The sequence below is a fragment of the Spea bombifrons genome, chromosome 12 (assembly GCF_027358695.1).
Source record: "Spea bombifrons isolate aSpeBom1 chromosome 12, aSpeBom1.2.pri, whole genome shotgun sequence".
NCBI classification, from domain to species: Eukaryota; Metazoa; Chordata; class Amphibia; order Anura; family Pelobatidae; genus Spea; species Spea bombifrons.
Genome location: NC_071098.1, coordinates 7,522,062 through 7,542,541, shown reverse-complemented (window position 1 = coordinate 7,542,541; position 20,480 = coordinate 7,522,062). Strand labels below are relative to the sequence as shown.

The following is a 20,480-nucleotide window of genomic DNA, read 5'->3' as shown; positions in this document are numbered from 1 at the left end:
ATGGAAGCATTAGATGGTGAAATTAATGTAATCCCAGAAAAAAAAATGTGAATTCAAAAAACACAGCAATTACGAAAGATGTTTAGAATCCGTTTGCAATGGGGCTCAAGCGACTTAATGTTTAATAGACCGTGATATTACCGCATCCCAGCTGCCAAGCTATGAAAACCTTAACCAAGAATATCTGGAATATGACTATACATGCGTGTGAGTCAAATTTAAAGGGGTCCATGACATTAAAACCAAGAATTTAAGCCATAGTATAAAAAAACTACTTTATGGCGTCAACGATTCTCAGTTTGTCTATAGAGATCAATAGAAAACAACAAATCTATACGATATCCTTTCTAGAATTTTCCATGATTAGATGCATACAATTTGACAGCAGATAAGGCCCATTCGGCCCGTCTAGTCTGCCCATGGTGTAAAACCTTAACCAGTCCTCGGTCTTGCCTTAGACCCATTTATTACGATAGCAAAAATCCTTAACCATACCATTTATAACAGAAAAAAAACAATTTTAAACTAAATATATGTAATTGTTTAATAAACTGCAGAAAAACAAAGCATAGATTGAGCATTATGTATTTTATAATAGGAGGGGGTCTAAAAGGATAAAGTGGGGTGAAAATTCACGTTTCTTCAAGGTCCCCCCCCAAAGAATATAGTTCAAGAAATAAATAATGAATAAACCTGATAGGTGGTCACAATATATTTGGAAAATAAAAAAGTTCACTTACTGGTCTTATTCACTTATTACTTATAGTGGAATAATATCTCCCTTCTGGGATTTTAATTTTTGTTGGCTAAGTGCCACTCAAGGGGGAGACTCGAGTATTTTGTGCGACCTGAACTAAACCTCCAGTACCCCTGATTAAACGTAAAAACCAGGAAGAGTTAGAAATGGCTATATTTTGTAAACAGAACAAAATTGCAAGTCACTTCCACCTCCTGGAAAGCATTCAGCGAGACAGATGCCACTGACAAGAAACAACACACTAAAGGAACGGCATCTGTTAGGGTTGTGGCTGCCAAATGTGGCCTTACGTAGCCCCGGCAGACTGCTACATACTTGGAAGCTGACGGGAACTTATTTCATAATGACAGCAACAAAGCTATGCTGAGAACAGTTAATGTGATGATTGCAGGCATGTACCTTCCAGTGCAATTAGAAAAGCCGCGGTACTATTTGTGCACGCCTGACCGCACGATCGCTCGCTATGTCGTCTGGCAAATTGTTCTCGTGGCGGATTATACAGTAGAAAGGGCATATGTCTACCAAGAATCATAAATATTGATCAAAATTCAGGAAAATGAAGCACGCCTGAAAGAAGCCCTGCATGCCTATGAAAGGAAAACTTAATGCAAAGAGTCGGGATAATTGGGAAAGTTGTGGAATGGGTTGGGGTGGTTTAGATAGGAACTGATGGATGCATGTTGCAGTTAACACGAAACGGAAACAGAAAATTAGCATATTTACAGGTTATTTGCATCGGTTGTGCCCATTGCCATGCTGTGTTAGGTTCCCTGCTTGATTACTGGTGTCTCATGTGCATTACAGTCAGGTGCATTAAGATGAGCACATGTGAAACCCTATCTGGCTTGGCATGGGAAGCAGTGATGCCCTCCTCACCTGTTGTCTCTGTTAGTCAAATTGTTATGTTACATACTACTTGTTATGTCCTGTCTACCCATTGTACAGCGCTACGGAATTTGATGGCGCTATATAAAACAATAAATAATAACAACAATAATAATAATGTCCCCCCCCCGCATTTCACTCTTGACTGAAAACATGCATTTTTTGTCAAATAACATAATGAAAATATACAAGTACATCTGTCCATGTTATTAAAATAATATAAGAACATTTTATCTTGGCTAGCCTGGCAACATAATTTTAAGACGGCAATAAACCATCGGAGAGCACAGGACCCAAGGAGTGTTCGTACAGGACAAAGAGTATAAAATAATGTGTCCAAATGATAATGTGATCAGTTGTATAATATATGAACAGTGTCATAGTGTAGTATTGAGACATAAATCGTACTGAAAGTATTCCCTGTTTAATGTTAACATTGCAGCTATGGACAGCCATTTACTTGGAAGCAACATTGTGACAATACAAAGGAGCCAACACTGGAAATAATGGCACAAATCACACGTGTATGTATCAGGACGCACACAATGTGTATTGGTAATATTATGAAAGAAACAAATGGTAACTGAGCTTGAAACATTGTTATGTTATCCACATAGAAGAGTTTGTAGAAGAGAGAACCGTAGGGTGACCACGGGATACAAAGAGATTAGGAATCAAAGATTTCACACTAGATATTGATTACTTACCAATGCACGACCTGCTGTCTGAATGAAGTCGGAAGCCGGGCTTGCACTCACAGTGATAGGATCCTGGGGTGTTAACACATCGTTGCTGGCAGCCTCCATTATGAACTTGACATTCATCAATATCTGGACAACGAAGAGGAAGATCTTAGTGAAGCATAATTTAATTATTTTTATTTATAAAATAGCATATAATTATGTTAAATATAACATCGGCAGATATAGAAAAGGTAAGCTCCTGTAATACAGATTATTTTACCCCTCCCAATTCACACCATGTATTTCATCTCGGTTGTGTCACTTGAATTTCAGTCTCATTTCTATCTCAGTTATTCTTCATTCTCACCCAGTCCCATTGCACCTGGACCTATATCATTTCACTAAACAATTTCCTTGACCAAAATATTGTAGCATTTTACCCAAACATCATTCACCCAACTCTACTTCCACACGTTTTCATCCATCCAGCCCTTCTCGCTCATACACCAACTCCATCATATATCTTTCCCCATTTCTTGACATCATAATCCCCTCGTCTCATTTCATAAAAGTCATCTTATTTCATCATCCTCTTCATTTCTTATGTCTTATTAGGCAACCCTAAACCAACTCTTTCCATCATAGGTGATATTCTGTGTTCCAGTGTTTGTTCACCAGTAACCATTAGAGGTCCTGCTCCATTTTATTCCACCATCGTCTACCCTGCTTCGTCATACTCTTGTTCCATCTATCTGATCCCATCACACTTCATCACTACCATCAACCCTACTTTGGTGACCAAACTACCCATAATACCATAACTCTCCTACTCCACCCAAAGCATTACCATGTTAAACTGAATTTATTTTAGACATTACACTATGTCATATTGTATTAAAGACATTATTTTCAGATCTTATGTAATAAATATTTTCACAAGAAGATTGCTCATCCATATGGCAGATGGCACCATATATCTCTGTTAAATGTGACCATACCTAATTAAAATATCTTTAGGATCTAAAGACACCATGTTGAACATTATGGAATCTGTTTCAGATGTGGATTTTTCTCAGATTTCCAGTGAAAACCGGGAGGTGTAACCGGTAGCAGATCATGTCAAGAAGGGGACCCTGTATTTTTGTATTACATCTCTGGAGTTGGTTAAATTGTACTTAGAGGATTTGTTTTAAACATATGTGCATAAGAGGAAACTAAGGATGTATTCTATAGGGTTAGTCACCCTGGTGACAAGGAAATTTAAAGCTTTTACGTTTTTCAGCGGGAATGTGCTTGCATATATCTCTCTAAAAGTCCATCTTGTATCCATTTTCCATGCCTATTTTAGATCATATCATTGATGCGCCTGGAATGTTCTCAGGGTTACATTTTAGAATTCCTGGAAATCAGCCCATCAATACAAGACATTCTGAGTCCCTTCCTATATGATGGACACTTAATATGTTTAGAGTGCATAGCTTCAAGAAAAGAGGTGATCAATCAAAAAGGAAAAATAGAATTCCATCGTAGCTGCAAACTGGTTAAGCTATTAGCGTTGCTTTATGGTATTCAACATTCTACAACTGCTAGACATTTCACGCATAATAACAAACGGTATTCTGCATGTCCAATGATCACAATGGCTTTATACATTTCAATAATTACAGATGCCATTCTACCTTAAATATATATATTTCCTCTGGCTTCTCTGTGCCCTGCAGTAGTTCCCACGCCTTCTCAAGCACTAATTGTCTGCCTGCGCAGACACCCAGCAGTGCTACATTAGTAGCAGGCACTTTAAGGCCAACAGCCACCTGTAGGCATGGCCCACGGCAGCAACCAATCTGCCGCTGGAATGACCAATCAGGTGAGTGCGTGCTGCTGTCAGCCAGTGACCTACCAGGCATTTGCCCCGTGTGCCAGGTGGCCAGTCCGAGCCTCTGCTCATTCTTAGTACAATGGCTGACTCTATATTTTAGATTGGCATGACTTCTTCTGCTAAAATTCCAGTAAACATTATAGATGTAGCTCGACGGAAAGAGGCGATGGTCTATCACTACTGTCCCTAAAATACATGCTTAATTCACATCCCATGACAATGTTCCTTTTAATTTGGCATTCTCATCTAGAATGTTGCATCAAAAATGTTAACATTTTTTTTTATATATCAACTATAATACAGTGCAAATTCTGGGAAAAAAGAATGACACTATCCAGCAGCATATTAGCACTCTACACCATTATCCAGCGAAGCATGTCTTGGAAATGTGTCCCGTTGAACTCGAAAGATTTGCCAAAAAATGACTCACATCTTTCATTCATTGTAATAGCAACAAAGGAGGCTTGTCTTCCAATCTGTTTTATTGGAGATAACCCAATTACTAGTGCTTGCTTGATCTAAATAAGAACGTAATTACATTTTAATCTTTCCACTCATTGACAGGTTGTATTAGCACCCAAGTAGGCTTATTCACTAAAATGGGAGCTTCTAGTAGAGTCAAAATGTCAGCTTCCTGACTTTAGGGTCGATCCTGGAAAAATTATCCTGCAAGTAGGGTTGAAGAAAAGCTCATGGCGCGGAGGAGAGAAGGGAGAGGTGATGGAATCTCCTGAATCTAAGAGCAAGGATGGATTAAGTTGTTGCATCAAAGAAAATAGGCATACTAGATGGTTGGAATGGTCCTTATCTGCTATCAAAAGGTATCTGATATGGCTATTGGTTTTCTGTTAAATGGTGGTTTGGAGGCCATCGGAGCCATGCCATGGTGGAAACGCAAGCTGCGCAAACTGAAAAAAAGGAGGATAAATTGACTGGGAAGATATGGAGAATGATTAGGTGATCTAACAACAATACGTGACATTCTTTGCTCCGTATCTTGGAACAAATTACACAGATACCTATCACATTCAGAGCACCATTCTTTGTGCTTTTACACCTTGAACCCCATATCTTCAACAGTATTCGCTGAAAGATAAAATGAAACCCATACTACAGGACTGTAACGCGTGCGTGTGAATGTATGAATTCTTCCACTTGCACTACAGAACAAATTACTTCCACATTCTTATGTCTGCAACTTGTAACACGTATTGTTTGTAAATGGTTTCTCATGCTCACAATTGACTGAATGCTCTGATTATGTACAGGATTTAAAGACTGGAAAATATTTTGAGAACCAAAAAAATAAGAATAGTTTAATTAGAATGGAATTCCATTCGGAAACCAAATCCGTCTGTTTCATTAAACATTTTTAACATGTTTGGAAATGTTTAATCATTAAATCCTTTAAAAAAAAATAAAGCCTTGCTCATTATAGACCCTCTTTAACCTTCTTACCATAACAAAGGGGGGAAAAAATACTGGAAAACGTGCAAGATTCTAAAAGCAAAGATCACATCCTAATAACCTCAAATCCTTCTTCTTCTTCACGTAATTATGGTGCTACACGGTAAAGTCACAAAAGCTTGTCTTGTCATTCTTAGCAATGTAAATAGAGACATTATTGTTATTAGATCATAATATTGTGTTTCTTGATCAGACTGCAATATCAACCTTTACAAAATCTATGAACAAAGTCAAATATGGTGAGTATACACGAGGCCCGTGGTGGACAAGGAGCACTTATAGCACAAGGTGAGGGACAACCATGATGACCAAACATGGTTTGAGACAAGAGTTGGAGAAGTCAACTAATAACCAAATATATTTATTACTATTCTTATCCCTTAATTTACTGCAAAATTACCCAGCGGCAGTTAAGTGTTAGCAGCATTCCATAAAGACCAAAAATTAGAGATGTTTGTACGCAACACAAAGTACTCATTTGTGATTACGGTAAACCAGAAATACCCAATTTAACATATTCTTGCATATGAGCTCAAAAAGTTATGTTTGTGAATATACATTAATTATTGTATTTGTTTTATTCATCAATTTCCATATTTTGTATCTGGGAAAAGGACATAAAGCTTTACATGTGAAGGAATTTTCATTACACTGTCTTTAGCTTTGGGTCCGGGGCAATAGGGCGACACAATAAATCAGATTTTTTTTTCTATCCTATACATAAAGTAAGATTAGGAGAGCGGAAGCTGGCGGCTGCCGTGTATCAGGAGAGTTTCCACAGCTGTAGCTATTACATGCGCCGTTACTTAAACCCTGGCTGATATGTTCCATATGTACAACATACCACAGCTGCTTCATTCACGTATCCCTAACTATACATGCAGCCGGGTATAAATAGTATATGAAAATGTAAGCAAAGTGAGGTCATGCTTAAATTTCAGTGATGCATCTCAAAAAAGTAGAAGAACAATGATCATGCGCTGTTTATTGACAACTGTATTTTGTAACTGTGCTTAACTGGGAGGGTGATGGATAAGTGGAAGAGTCTCCAAGAAAATGTGGTAGAGGTTAATAGAGAGAGGGAATTTAAATATGCATGGGAGGGTGTGTGGCTATCCTGGAGATAAGACATGACCAAGGAGCGATTAAGGTTTGGGTTTAGAAATGGGTGGAAAAATGGGTGGACTTGATGGGCTTTATGGGTCTTATCTGCTGTCACAATCTATGTTTCTATATATTCTTTGTCTGTTTCCACTTACCATCAGTATTCTGAACATAAGGAGGAGGGGGTCTAAGGTCAAGAGCTCTGCTCCCTTCTCCTTTGTGCAAATCAATGAATGAAGACATCACAGAAAGCTATGAAAACCCAACATGCTCGATGGACTAGCAATGGAGCAGGATAAGAAGTATAAGAAGGATCTATGACTGGTAGAAATGAACCCCTCACTCATAATACAAATCTAGGTCCCTAGACAGAGGCTCGTTGGAACTCAGGGTCCAGAGTAATCTTCACAGATTCTACTAATAGAACTTTACAGGATCTGTGGCTAGGAAGTTCTTCCTTTGTCCAAGTTCACCTGTTGCTTGCTTGTTGGTCAATATCTACCATTGAGCATTTAAGTTAAATGTCTATACACACGTGGATATATAAGACACAGTGCAGTCATTCGGGGGTATACATACTGTTACTGTACAACCTAATGGATCGGATAGGCAAGCGCAATGGTTGCTTATGGATCACATGTAAGAGGTGAAAAGGGCATATCTTTTTTAACATCTTCCTCCAAATGTTCCAAAAAACTTTCCAACAACTTTATTTCTCAAACGGTTTTATATCATTATTAGTATCGCTGTGATTTTTCTGCTAATTTCTAGAGCGTGCATTGAAGTCAGCGGGATTTTTCTTCCCTCATGCTTCAATAATTACTGGGAATCTTTAAACTGCGCAGTGTTTACGTTCATGCTATTTCACGCTGATTGATGGAAATGACTATAACTTTTGGGTGACACCAGGAATCCCCTTTATATACCAAGAGAGGGTATTTTCTCTAGAATTGTAATAAGTTAACTCTTTAATGTTTTGCATTTTATATCTGAAGAAAATGATAATTTAGAAAAACAATAGATTTTGCAAACATACAACGTAACGTATATATGAAGCCATCTTTGGCCCATCCATTCTATGTGCATTTGCTTCCAACTCTCTCTGCTGAATTCTTATCTTTGATACTTATCACTGAATACCATCAGTACAATCATTATCATAAATTATTAGCATGTGTCCAATATGAAGAATCCTGAAATGCACAGAACTCTGCCTTTGATCAGGCTACCCATTCTGCTGACGTGTTTTATGCTACCGGTGATGTATTCTTCAAGGCAGCTTAACAAAACATGGAATTACATTTTATTGTTAGTATAAAGTTATTGTTTGTTCGTCCTATGGCTTGTTGTTCATATGCAACATGATGCTAGCTTTCCAGTACAACCTCGAGCAATCAGAAAGACTGGCCAAGAGTTATCTGAACTGTAGTGCCATACCAGCTTTGGAACCTAGAGTTGACCACCACTTTTGGTTGGCGCTTTTGCCCATTGATGCCCATTGCTCTGCAAACACCCCAACCCATCACGCGTGTGCAGCTGCATGACTGGGTGGCTGGCTGCAGATGGTAAACAGCTGGCACACCTCTGGCACGAGTGCCGCATCTTCATCCAAAACTTCTAGAAGGTAGACGTTTAACTTTCAGATGCGTTGGAATATGAGACCCTGCCATTCAGTATAAAGATTACCTTGAACTGTCAAGTAAATTTATATTGGTAGGAACTCATTGCATCCAAACTCAAATTCATGTGGATATTGACCCCAGTCGAGAAGTAATAAATTCACCAAGCTATCTCTGCAGAGTTTGATCTGAGAGCACCAGGGCACTTTAGACACCACATAGGCAGGGGCACTAACATTAACATATATGCAGGACGTAGAACTACAGATATAAAGCCATTTTGCATGTTCTATTATCACATAAAATAATATGCTTCATTATACTGTATAGTTATTTTTATATAAAAACGACCCAAATAATCTGTTCAATTGTTTGCAAAAGATCCAGAATTGCCTTCCTACAGTGTTGAGGGAAATTACATTTAAGGAATTAAAAAACTTTTTTAGGCATGTAACAGAATAGGGTACCAGAATAAGTAATCTATCTTAATACATACTTACATATTATGAAATATATTAACATATTAAAGTACAGTAAACTTGACATAGAGATATTCTACCGTAGCCAAACAATGAAAACTCCTCTAGAAATATCTTACTTACATGCTTTTTTTTGGATTGCAACAAGTTAAGTCAGTTCTTGTAACTCGATTCTAACAAGCAATGTGAAAGACATATAATGTATATCAGCATTATCTAAGATATAGGTCATTATACAAATTAAAGTACAGATACATACCTTGTTTGGAATGCTGCAAATGGCTTGATCCATAGCTGCGCAAGAAACACGTATAGCAATGATTCCTCAGGTACCGGGGTCCGGGATTAAAAGTGGTACCCGCTGGGATGCTGAAGGTTACAAGTATCAGGAAACAATGGCACATCAGTTTGCCCATGTTACCAAACGTGAACACCAAGACACAGCAGATCAAGGAAAACTATTCTCTGAGTAACATGAAGACAAGCTGATGGTCTCGTGCACAGATGCTAATGTTTTTTTTTTTTGCCTTTCTTCTTTTTTTTTTAGTGTATATGTTCTGAACCACTGGGGATTACTTGAGTCCCTCCAATAGAGTCCTTTTAAATGAAAAAAAGCTCCTGCCCACCTCCCGCAGGTATTGACACCCCCCCCTTCATTTTCTGCAGCCAAGAAGTGAACAACGTCAAGGATTTTGGAAAAGTTAAACAAAAAAAAGAAAAAGAATCTCAGATCTCAGGCTAACGGCTCCAGAGAAGTTTAAGGAATCTGTAGTCTAGCCAGCAGTATTTCTTTAAATACAGTTTTGTTTAACTTGAAGCTCGAGAAAGGGGAAAAAAAATAAATCTAAACCACATTTAAAAAAAGAAAAGTAATACATCTGGACAAGATTTCTTCCTTTACTATTTTTTGGATCCTAAGGGTTTGTTCCAAGTGCAATTGGGAATTAAAGAAGTTTTTTTTTTTGTTTAAGTGTTTTATTGATGGCTTGTTTATTTTATTTTTTTGTTGTTTTAGAAATGTTTTAATATTATTATTATTTCATGATTATTGTTATTATTGTAAAATGTTATTTTGTTTAATTAAGAAACTATTTTCGTATCCTTGGTGGAGACAAGTAGAATTCTAGAATACAAAATCAAAATGATTTCCTAGAAAACAAATGCATGTAGCTCACTGCATAACAATAATGAATGTGGTGCAACTGGTTGCTATGGCAATTGCACTGCTTTTACTGTTTTGGACCATAATCTCAAATTAAAAAAAAAGTAAAATTTTTATCACCATAGTAAATGCTGCAGATATAAAAATTTTTATTATATTATATTATATTATATTATTATATTTCATTGGTTGGAACAGTAGTAAGAGTGCTGGGCACTAGAATTGTTTTTCAGAAATAGTCACTAGAAAAGTATTATATTAAAAGAAGTGGCCCTGAAAAAATAAAGTGTGCAAATGTTTTTACGTTGCAAAGCATTTGATCCCCCACAAGTGGTTTACAACATGACCAACATGGTGCTAATGTACATCATATGGTCCATGACACAGCTATGCATTCTCCAAAGATCCCCTGCTGCTCGAATGGATACCTGTCCTCTGTTCTAAACCCGATAAATGTTTCCAGTCCTTCATCGGTCTCCTATCCGTTCACCTACTTTCCCCAAGCTATCCATTTGTGTGGTTTTAGGAAAAAATATAGCAAAATGATACATTTTGCTTTATTCGATAAAATAGTTTTCTTCTCGACCGCCAGTCGTTCTATTATTTATAGCTTCCACGCTTTAATAACTGGCCGAGAAGAATGCCCTCCCGCCAGAGCATGGTACCCCTCGCCCATTCTGTTCTGGCAGTTCTGGCATTGTGGTGCAATCTCTATAGCAACGGCAAAGTCTCAGTGGAACCACCAAGTATTTGCCTTATATATTTAAGAAAATATATTAAAAAACATTTTGAAACACCTAAAGTCTGAAAACCCTGGTCGTTCTGGGCAGTTATTATTGAAGCTCTATTGGAACATTCAGACATTTTTACAAGGGATGTTGAATACTGAGATTTTATAACATTTTGGTATTTTGAAGAGTCAAAGCTTTATCGGCACACAAACACAGCACGCTTATTCTGCCTTCCAAAGCCTACCATATATAGTCCAAGTATTTGGAATGCACTTGTCCTCTGCTATACCCCACGGTTTTACGCAGCATACTACGGAGTCATTCCATCCTCTGTTATATCTCATCCTGACCTACGCTGTTTTACTGAATGTTATAATGGCTACAAAGACATTTTACCAGTGTAAACAAATGAAGGTTTGACTAGTCATTTGACAATTACCATGATAAAAGTGCAAGATTCCAGGTCTTAGTTCCACGACTGTGTGTTTTTGTAACAATGTAACCATGCAATGAATGGAATTGCTTTGGTTTGGATCTATGATAACAAAATCCAATAATGTCCCAGAGATACAAACCCTAAGACCTGGAAGATGCTTTAGAGCCCATGATGGACACTTTGGGTATATTTGTAGGTACGTCTAGCCATTTTGTGTGCGTCTTTATCAAATGATATGAAAGAGGATGTGTACATGGGTGTTTAATTTCTGTGATAATCAATAGATGTGGAGCTCCCGCAGTGCTGTGATACAAGGAAAAGGAGGACTTGCCACCAAGTCGTGAGAGAGGCCATGATCTTTAGATAGCTATGGAAATCAAGCCTTATCCTTGAGTCTCTTAAGGTCATAGGTGTCATAATAAAATAACATTAGGTTGAGACATGGTAGTAGTTGACTAAAAGGGAATATCTAGATTCTGGTGAAACTGAGTGAAAACAGTTAAAAGACACTGTAAGCGTGTGTAAGTGGATTTAAAGTGCAATATCACAATGTAACAGAATCACGCTACGCATCTGGTAACTGAGGCGTCTTTTACATGACCACCAGAGCTGTATTTTATTGGGGTTACAAACAATATGTTCACATGCAATAGCAGGCATTATTTAGTCACGGTGAGCAACGCCATCCCTAGTCATAGAGGTGGAAAAACAAGATTCAGACAAAAAGTAAGAGCCGGAATGTTGAAATGCACGGCCACCTTGTGTTCAAGTTGACCATAGCACATTTATATTGTGTGTTTTGGGAATACATGAAAGCCAAATATCTAAAGTAAGGAAGTTCGAAGGCATCTGGAGACACTGCTCTAGGTCTGATTTAGTGTAGCTCCCTTATTAAATATATCACTAGCCACATTACACATTTATACATATATATTTTTTATGGAATATCAGTAAATAGAGTTAGAGTTTTCTATATAGCATCAAGGGACAGGGGGTGTCTAGTAAATGCTGTTTACATAGTGATAGCAGAAAGCACAGAAAAGGCTAAGTTGGAAAGAAAATCCGTACCCCATAAATGTATTAAGTAAGGGTCATGGGCAGGGGAGGGCTGGCAGCCTAAGGCCTGGGGCGCAAGTCAAGTGAAGTGGCTCCGCCCCCTCGCACTCACCTTTCACCCCTCACGCTGCTCCCATCACTATGCGGCCATCAGACTGCTGGAAAACTTATCTAAACGGCCGCTGGGTGCTGATGCCACCGGCCGGAGCTACTTTAATCCTTTTTTTTTATTTATTTAATATGCCGGATCGGCTTGCCATATTAAAAATAAATAAAGTATTAAAGTAGCACCGGCCGGCAGCATCAGCACCCAGCGGCCGTTTAGATTCGATTTTCAACAATGTGATGGCCGCATAGTGATGGGAGCAGCGTGAGGGGTGAAAGGTGAGTGCGAGGGGGCGGAGCTTTCACCCCTCACGCTGCTCCCATCACTTGGCGGCCTTCGCATACGGCTCTCTACGAAATCTAATCTAAACGGCCGCTGGGTGCTGATGCCGCCGGCCGGCGCTGCTTTAATACTATTTTTTTTTCATTTAATAGACGATCCGGCTTGCCATATTAAATTTAAAAAAAAAGTATTAAAGTAGCGCCGGCCGGCGGCATCAGCACCCAGCGGCCGTTTAGATTAGATTTCGGGCCCCTGGTCATGGGGAGGCAAAGTGTCCATACCCAGACACCACCAAGCTGGTGGAAGTCATTGTTGCTTATGGTGCGTTGTCTATGTCATTTAGTATATTTTTTAATACAATGGTGCATTTCATGTTTGTTTGTTTTTTTGCTGTCTTACTGTCTTAGCTGATTGAACACCGACCTAATTAAATATGGAACACACATTAAAAACAGAATAAAACCACATCCATTAGAACAGATGTCTCTCGGCCGGTCGTTGTGTGTGTTGTTCGTTTGGATCGCGCAAATGTGTCAACTTTGTAGGCCCCGGGACATCATGCTAAAATCTCACCCATCTTTTATTCTGCTCCTGATTCTGCTTTTCCAGGTATTCACGGTTTCAGAGCAAGAATTCCTAACCAAGGAATGTTTTTAATTTTACACAACAAACGAGTCTCTGACTTCGAAACCACAAGATTGTCTCGGGCTGCGCCATGCCATCGCACGAATAAACTAGAGCAATCCTCTGCTTGTTTTGTCAAGAACGGAGTTCTGAAGTAAATAGTTGGGTTATCTGGCAACACCTGAAAGTACACAGGTTTCTGAACAATAACTCCCGCCAGACAGCGTGGGACGCAATGCAAACTATCCTCCACCCAACGGGCTGGAAAAAGCCGCACAGCTGGCACGAAAAGGGCAAGAATTAAGCTATTTACAAAAAAGGAATTCCCATAGACAAAAGATACACGGGACATAAAGATTCCATTGGGATTAAGTACAATGCAAAGCACAAAACCTGCAAAAAATGTATCTAGGTGTTTTAAGGATAAGCATCGGAATTACTCATTATTTGAATCCTCAAAGGGAAAAGATAGTTTTAAAAATATTATATATCATATAAATAAAGTTTGATTTGTTATTTATTACACCAAAATATCTAAAACGGTGGCCTCCAGATCTGCAGATCAAACAAGGCTTATTGAATAATGTGAAACAAAGCTTAGTTCTATACAACGTTACTATATGCAACAATGTTTTTAAAACTCACATATTTTTTTTTCCTATGAAAGCTCCCCTTTATTTTTGTTTTTGTATGGCATAAAATCAGTAGTGTAAGGGTTAAGTGCTAAGTATTTATTGCTTACTGGGCTTTCTTACGACATTATACGCTGACTTTTGAGCAGTGACGAGAGAAGTTTATTTGTTCTTTGACACATTCCATCAAAATTCAGTTTTTTTTTCATTACTCTGTTCAAAAAGTTGTATGGAACCCACGACGAGCTGGCGACTGAACATATTGTTTGCTCACCATTTGATTTGTCTCGTGTCAATGGAATAATCACAATAAGGAGTTTTTAGCAGGCGGATCATAACCTCGGTAGCACGAAAAGCCCTGTATTCCCTGAAATAATGGAAAAGCCATCAAGTAGCTTGCTCTAGTTTCTGGTGATTTCAGGCTCCCATGATATTCGTCTAGCCTTTGACTGCAAGTAACTGGCAGACAATAAAATTAGCTGATGCCTATACCTATTTAGAGTTTTAGATTATTGAGGATAATGGTCAAGGAAAGGAGAAGACCACACGCTTCTTGGTGGTCAACCAGTGAAAGAGTTGACTTTGGGTTAAGGTTAACTTGAGTTAAGGGTAGGAGGTTTTATGTCATAAATAAAAATATGAATTCACAAACTAGAACTATGAAACCCAGTAAGCTGTAATATTATTGACTGAAAGAGAACATGACGTGGGCTAGAATTCTTCTAGGGTAGAAAACCGACGTTATGGTGTCCAACCCCGCAAAAATATTCTTCTTGTTTTGGTAAATCTACATTTCTCTTTATCTCTTGTTCTCTTTAAGGAAATGTCAGGGCCAGACAGAAAAGCATAGAGTGGGTCTAATGGTGTCTACTTTCAGATAAAGCCATATCTCGGTATTTTTCCTCTTACAAGATGCCCGATAATCTCACGTAGACATTTACACTGATGATAAACCGTTCAGAATCCCAATCCATGGGTAACATTTTCTGGATTGTATTTGGACCAATTATCAAAGATGTTCTACATGAGTAATGAGGCAGAATTGTTACAATGTTGCATTTGATTTCAATTTAATTTACAATTGAAGTCAACTAAACAGAATGTTGCAGACTAGAAACCTTCTAAACAAACAACACATGAATTAGACATGCAAATAAAAAAAAATGCAAGGAATTTGTTTATATTTTTCTTCAGAAGAGGAAAAAAACAACCATGATGCAAAATCTATTTCTGGATCAAAAGTTTCCCAAACATTAAATGACACGTTAAGCTACTTTAAACCACAAGAATGGCTATTATCCCACCGGCCGACATCAGCACACGGAAAGTAACACATTCTTACGAAAACATTTTGGACAACAAGCTAAAGTGAAAAATAACATAATGATGATTAACACTGAAGACCTCCAGCACCTGCTTTTTTTTAACTAGTTCTTGACCTATAAACCCCATAAATGTTTAGATTCCTTCTTTGTATTACATGCTAACACTTGTGCTGGAAGGTCACTCCATTGATCCACCATAGACAAGACAAGTCCAGGGACCAAATCATGCATTCTAGATAAGATGAATATGTCTTATTTGTCATTCTATTTTCCCATAGTCTTCTAATTACAAGTTGAGGTGCCTCACAATTGTCTTAAATGTGAACTCACTTCCATAGTAGAGCTAGCCCACAACTTCAACTAAAGTAATGGGTGGCCAAGCAGGTATGCATTGAAGATGAAGGAGGTAAGTGTACAGTGGAAGGGACATTGACGTTCTTTGCTGTCTAATCTAGCCGGGAATGACCATGATCATTTATGGATGATACAGAAACATGGGACGGCACAAGAACACGGTATGATATATTCTACATCACTTCAGAATATATTAGGAATGGTAATTTAGGTAATTTAGAGATGGCCTCCGTAGAAGTGACAATGATTAAGTTAATATGATATGCCTTCTTTATCAATGACCTTCGTAGGTTAAGGACAACAATCAGCAATAACACCGAGTAGCCAAGTATAACGCGTCTTCTGGATTAATGAAAGATTATAGAATATATAACTAAAAATACTTAAAGGATTTTTTTTACAGTCTGTGAAATACGTGATTTTTCAATAAGGTGACCTGTCGACCTTCAGCTCGGTAAATATATTGGTTCGTAGTAAATAGGGAGTATACTTTATTTTTTCTAAATTGCTCAATACAAGAGAGCCTTGAATGCCAAGAATATCGCTGACAGATTTACCGAATCCTTTTCTAAAGTCTTAACGTGTTTATAATTTCTTTCCAAAGCTATACATTTTTTCTTCCGTCTATTGTTAGCATAAAGGGATTTAAAGCAATGTAAAGAATGTACAAAAGAGCCTCTGCAAATGCACTGTTTAGCTGTACAAATGACTAGAAGCGTAGGACTAATGGCGTAGGACTAACGGACAAGAACCAATACTTTTGAACGTTCCAACATGTTTTATAATAACACAACTGTCTAAAATTACATATTTATCTTTCATTGTACCTTCATGGTCTATGTCAAAAAGATGACTGCGTGCAATCTCCTTTTGCACGGAATTGTCTCATTAAGAGAAAAAAATATGGAATCCAAATAGTCTTGAATGGTTTAATACATTCCTTTACATCCCCCGACACTGTCACTCTATATAACAAGGTAGAAGGTAAAATCTGTTATAAGGTGTCAGGGCTTGTCCAAGGGTTTCTGGTGCCCACCTTCCTGAAATTTCATCTCAAAAACACCCTGGCCACAGATGCTCACTATAAAGGGGAACCATATACCGTATTTGCTCGATTATAAGACGACCCCCCAAAATCTGAATATTAACTTAGGAAAAAAAGAAAAAGCCTGAATATAAGACGACCCTAAAGGAAAAAAGTTTTACCAGTAAATGTTAATTCATGTAAACTATTTTTTTTTAATAAAAGCTATGATTGAGAAAAATATTTTTTTTATTTTTATTTCCTTGTATTTTCCAACCTGTCCCCCAGTAACGCACATCTGCCCCCAGGCTTGCCACACCAATATGGCACTGTGGCCCATGATATGCCTTTTAACCCTCTATATGCCACTGTGCCCCATGGTATGCCTTTTGACCCCCTATGTGCCACTCTGCCTCCAGAAATGCCTTATACCCCTATATCCCATTCTGGCATTTAGGGGGTTAAAATGCATTTTATGGGGCAGAGTGGCATATAGGGAGGTATAAGGCATTCCAGGAGGCAGAGTGGCATTAAGGGAGTTAAAAGGCATTTTTACCCCCCTTAGAAATGCCTTATACCCCTATATGCCACTCTGGCATTTAGGGGGTTAAAAGGCATATTATGGGGCAGAGTGAAATAGGGAGGTGAAATGCCCTATATGCCACTCTGCCCCATAATATGCTTTTTAACCCCCTAAGTGCCATTGTGGCAAATAGGGGTATAAGGCATTCCAGAAATGCCCTATGCCCCCATTTAACACACTAACGCACACACACACACACACACACACTTACTTAATTACTTACTTACTTACTTACCGGTGCTTCCAATTTCATGCTGTTTTGCCGGGGCAGCGGGTTAACGTCTCCTTCTGCTGCAGCCGGAAGGAGGTGGAGTTGGCAGCGGGGGTTTGTCTGCGTCCGTCTCGAATACCTTCCCCGGCTGTCAGAGATCAGAGTTCCCCGCACCGGTGCGGGGAACTCTGATCTCTGACAGCCGGGGGAAGGTATACGCGACGGACGGAGACAAACCCCCGCTGCCAACTCCACCTCCTTCCGGCTGCGCGGATCGCTGCCCCGGCAATACAGCATGAAGCACCGGTAAGTGTGTGTATGGGGGGGGGGTGAGACAGGAGGATCCAGGTCCCCTGCAGCGGTGCGGGGGATCTGGATCTTAGTCTCCTAATCAGACCTCTATTTGAGGTCTGATTAGAAGACGACCCCGATTAGAAGACGAGGGGTATTTTTCAGAGCATTTGCTCTGAAAAAAACCTCGTCTTATAATCGAGCAAATACGGTACGTTTTAGTGTGGTTTATAGGTGTCATTGAGGCAACACATGAGTGTAAGAGCAGTGAGTGCCCCTCGCAAATGTCTACATAAATCATGCCTAGCAATCACAGACCATGGTAGAACATCTGCCATCACCAACCCCATCACCACCATTTCAGTACATTAAGCAGCTGCCTAGTATGCCAATATGGTGGGACCGGCAGTGCATGTTACTAGCAGTAAGGTGTAGCCTACTGGCACCGTTGAATGTTCCTCTCAATAGTTCAGATGATTGAAATAGTGTCTTTGTAATGAGTTGAGCACCCCATGGGCTTTGGGAGGATGGGAGGATGGTCTCTCATAAATTCTTGCCAAAGGCTGGACTATCCATGCAATAGGGTAAGAAGCACTGAACATCACAACACTGCTTCTACTCTCAACACAACCCATACATGTTCATCACCACCATGCACAGGCAGTGCAACCCCGTATCATAAAGTCCATGCAACTATCCAGCTTGTTGTTTCCTCTTCTTGGAGTTCTAGTTTAATCTGCTCTATAAATGACAAACCCACCCCCAACACTCAGAGCCATTCCTACCTTGACACGTTTTTCCGTCTTCTTTTAGGTTCCGACCTTCAGGACATTTACAGTAGAAACTGCCAATCGTGTTGCAGCATTGGTGTCCACATCCTCCGTTATCATTCTCACATTCGTTAACATCTGGAAAATACAATGTAGCTGTGAGGACACATTTCAAGAACCACTAATAAATAACGTATAAAAGTAATGAAATAAACGTAATCGAGAAAGTAAGACGCCGGTTTATTACTCAGAGCTGTTCCTTTCTCTCTTAAACGTAGCTCTGCTTTTAAGACAGCCAGGTCTAGTCAAGTTGTAACGACAGCTTGAAGATCTCTCCTGAAATTGCCCCTAGCTGACCGAAATGAATACTCAAAAGTTTCTATTTTTCATTCACATTTATCACGTTTGCATGAACAACTTGGCCAAAGTTGAATTTTAGCTGAATCGTCCCCAAAACTATTTTGGCAACCATTAATTATAATATATTGCGCATAACAAGTGTGAAAATAACCTTGTTTAACCTTAAAAAATTCACTAATATGTGTTGGGAGCATGAAGAGTCGTAGTCTCAAGGTTGGGAGAAATCGGAAGGTATATTGACCACACGTTTTTGTTTCATATTTTGCCAGTAGGGTTCTTTTCTCCCCATTTTTCTTCTCCTGGATGTACAAACCCTTATTCTTATATAAATATATTGAAAGGTCTAACGCTATGTGAGTTTCATAGCCTTCCGCTTCTTCTTAGTTCAAGTGAGATATCCCTTTTTGACTGTACTTTTATTTTATTCTATTCAATAATATTTTAACAGAAAAAACTATAGGCTATACTTGGGTGCCCATATTATATACCTAAGAGGGAACGGATCAAAACGCTCAACTACAGGCATACGTCTCGCCTCTTAAAATGATGGCTGACATAGAGTCATGGGATTTGTGGTCCCACGAGTTACAAGTTAGATAGAAATGTCTTCAGACATTTTCAAAGACGCGCATGGCATGCGATGACCAACAACGATTCACCGCTGGGAGCAGTTGATGTTCAATAGGAGACAGCTGTTTATAAAATTACAATTTTCAAACAATTTCGTGCGAAACATCTGGCTCGACAGAAGAGCGCAGTCATCTGTCTTGGGTTAGTGCAACGGAAACAAGGTACGGACAGAAATAGGCGATGACATCATAAGACTGGGCCCTGGTCTGACAGTAACTCGGACATGTTCCTTGTCTGTAAACACGTCTTTGTTAATAGTAACAATTTACAGGTGTTCATTATCATCTTCACTGGCCAAACTATAATTTTTTTATTGTTTTTGTTTGGATTGTTTTTTTGTTTTTTTTTATACTGCACTAAAAAGAATGTTTTTGATCATCCTGAGTACCAATTACACATTCCTTTGCGGTTAATCTATTTTAGCAGAAAGGATTGGAAAGTTAAATAATTCAGATCATGCCAGTCACTGTATATTATTTCGAGACTACAGGGTGCTTCCGGTAAGGCCCTGACCAATGTTTTCCATTAGAAACCTGGCAGCAGATTGCGTTATCTGGATTCTAAAGGGAAAACATTAATATATAGACCTCCTTTCTGTATTATTTAAGGGAACACTGGCTCATCATTGTGTCTTTAACCCCTTAATGACAAAGCAAATCAAAATCCAAGTATTTGGAGTCCTCGGTGTAAAGCATAGAGAATTCAGACGAATTCAATGCTTCTAAACTTTGGTTTTGTCATGGGAACAAAGTGGTTGGTTGTGACTGGCTATCACAGATATCACATGACTGTCACCAGCCAATTGGGTCCAAGCCTGCCTTCAGTTGCTAAACAGCTCTCTATAGCGGGTCCCGGCAGCAGCAGATGCGGGTAGAGGGAGGAAAATTAGTTGTGTGCCCAATGCCGTCGTGATGGTCCTTAATGACCTTTGAAAGAATAAATCAGTGGTTTACACAAACTGTTTAAATAGTGCTGAGGGATATGTATTAAATTGAATACATACAATAATGATACATTGTAAAACCAGATT

General features: G+C 38.9%; 1 protein-coding gene across 2 annotated transcripts in view; it reads right to left on the bottom strand.

Annotated features, from left to right (window-relative positions):
* The window catches only part of MEGF6 (multiple EGF like domains 6), a 137,328-nt gene that overhangs the window by 37,221 nt on the left and 79,627 nt on the right, over positions 1-20,480 (bottom strand). The window contains exons 5-6 of one of the 2 annotated variants that reach the window (XM_053451686.1): positions 18,476-18,598; positions 2,350-2,472 (exon numbers count right to left, since the gene is read on the bottom strand). In XM_053451686.1, coding sequence (XP_053307661.1) covers positions 2,350-2,472; positions 18,476-18,598 — 246 coding nt within the window. Of the gene's footprint in view, positions 1-2,349; positions 2,473-9,132; positions 9,560-18,475; positions 18,599-20,480 lie in introns of those variants that run through there. The other variant, XM_053451687.1, reaches the window with a different exon arrangement.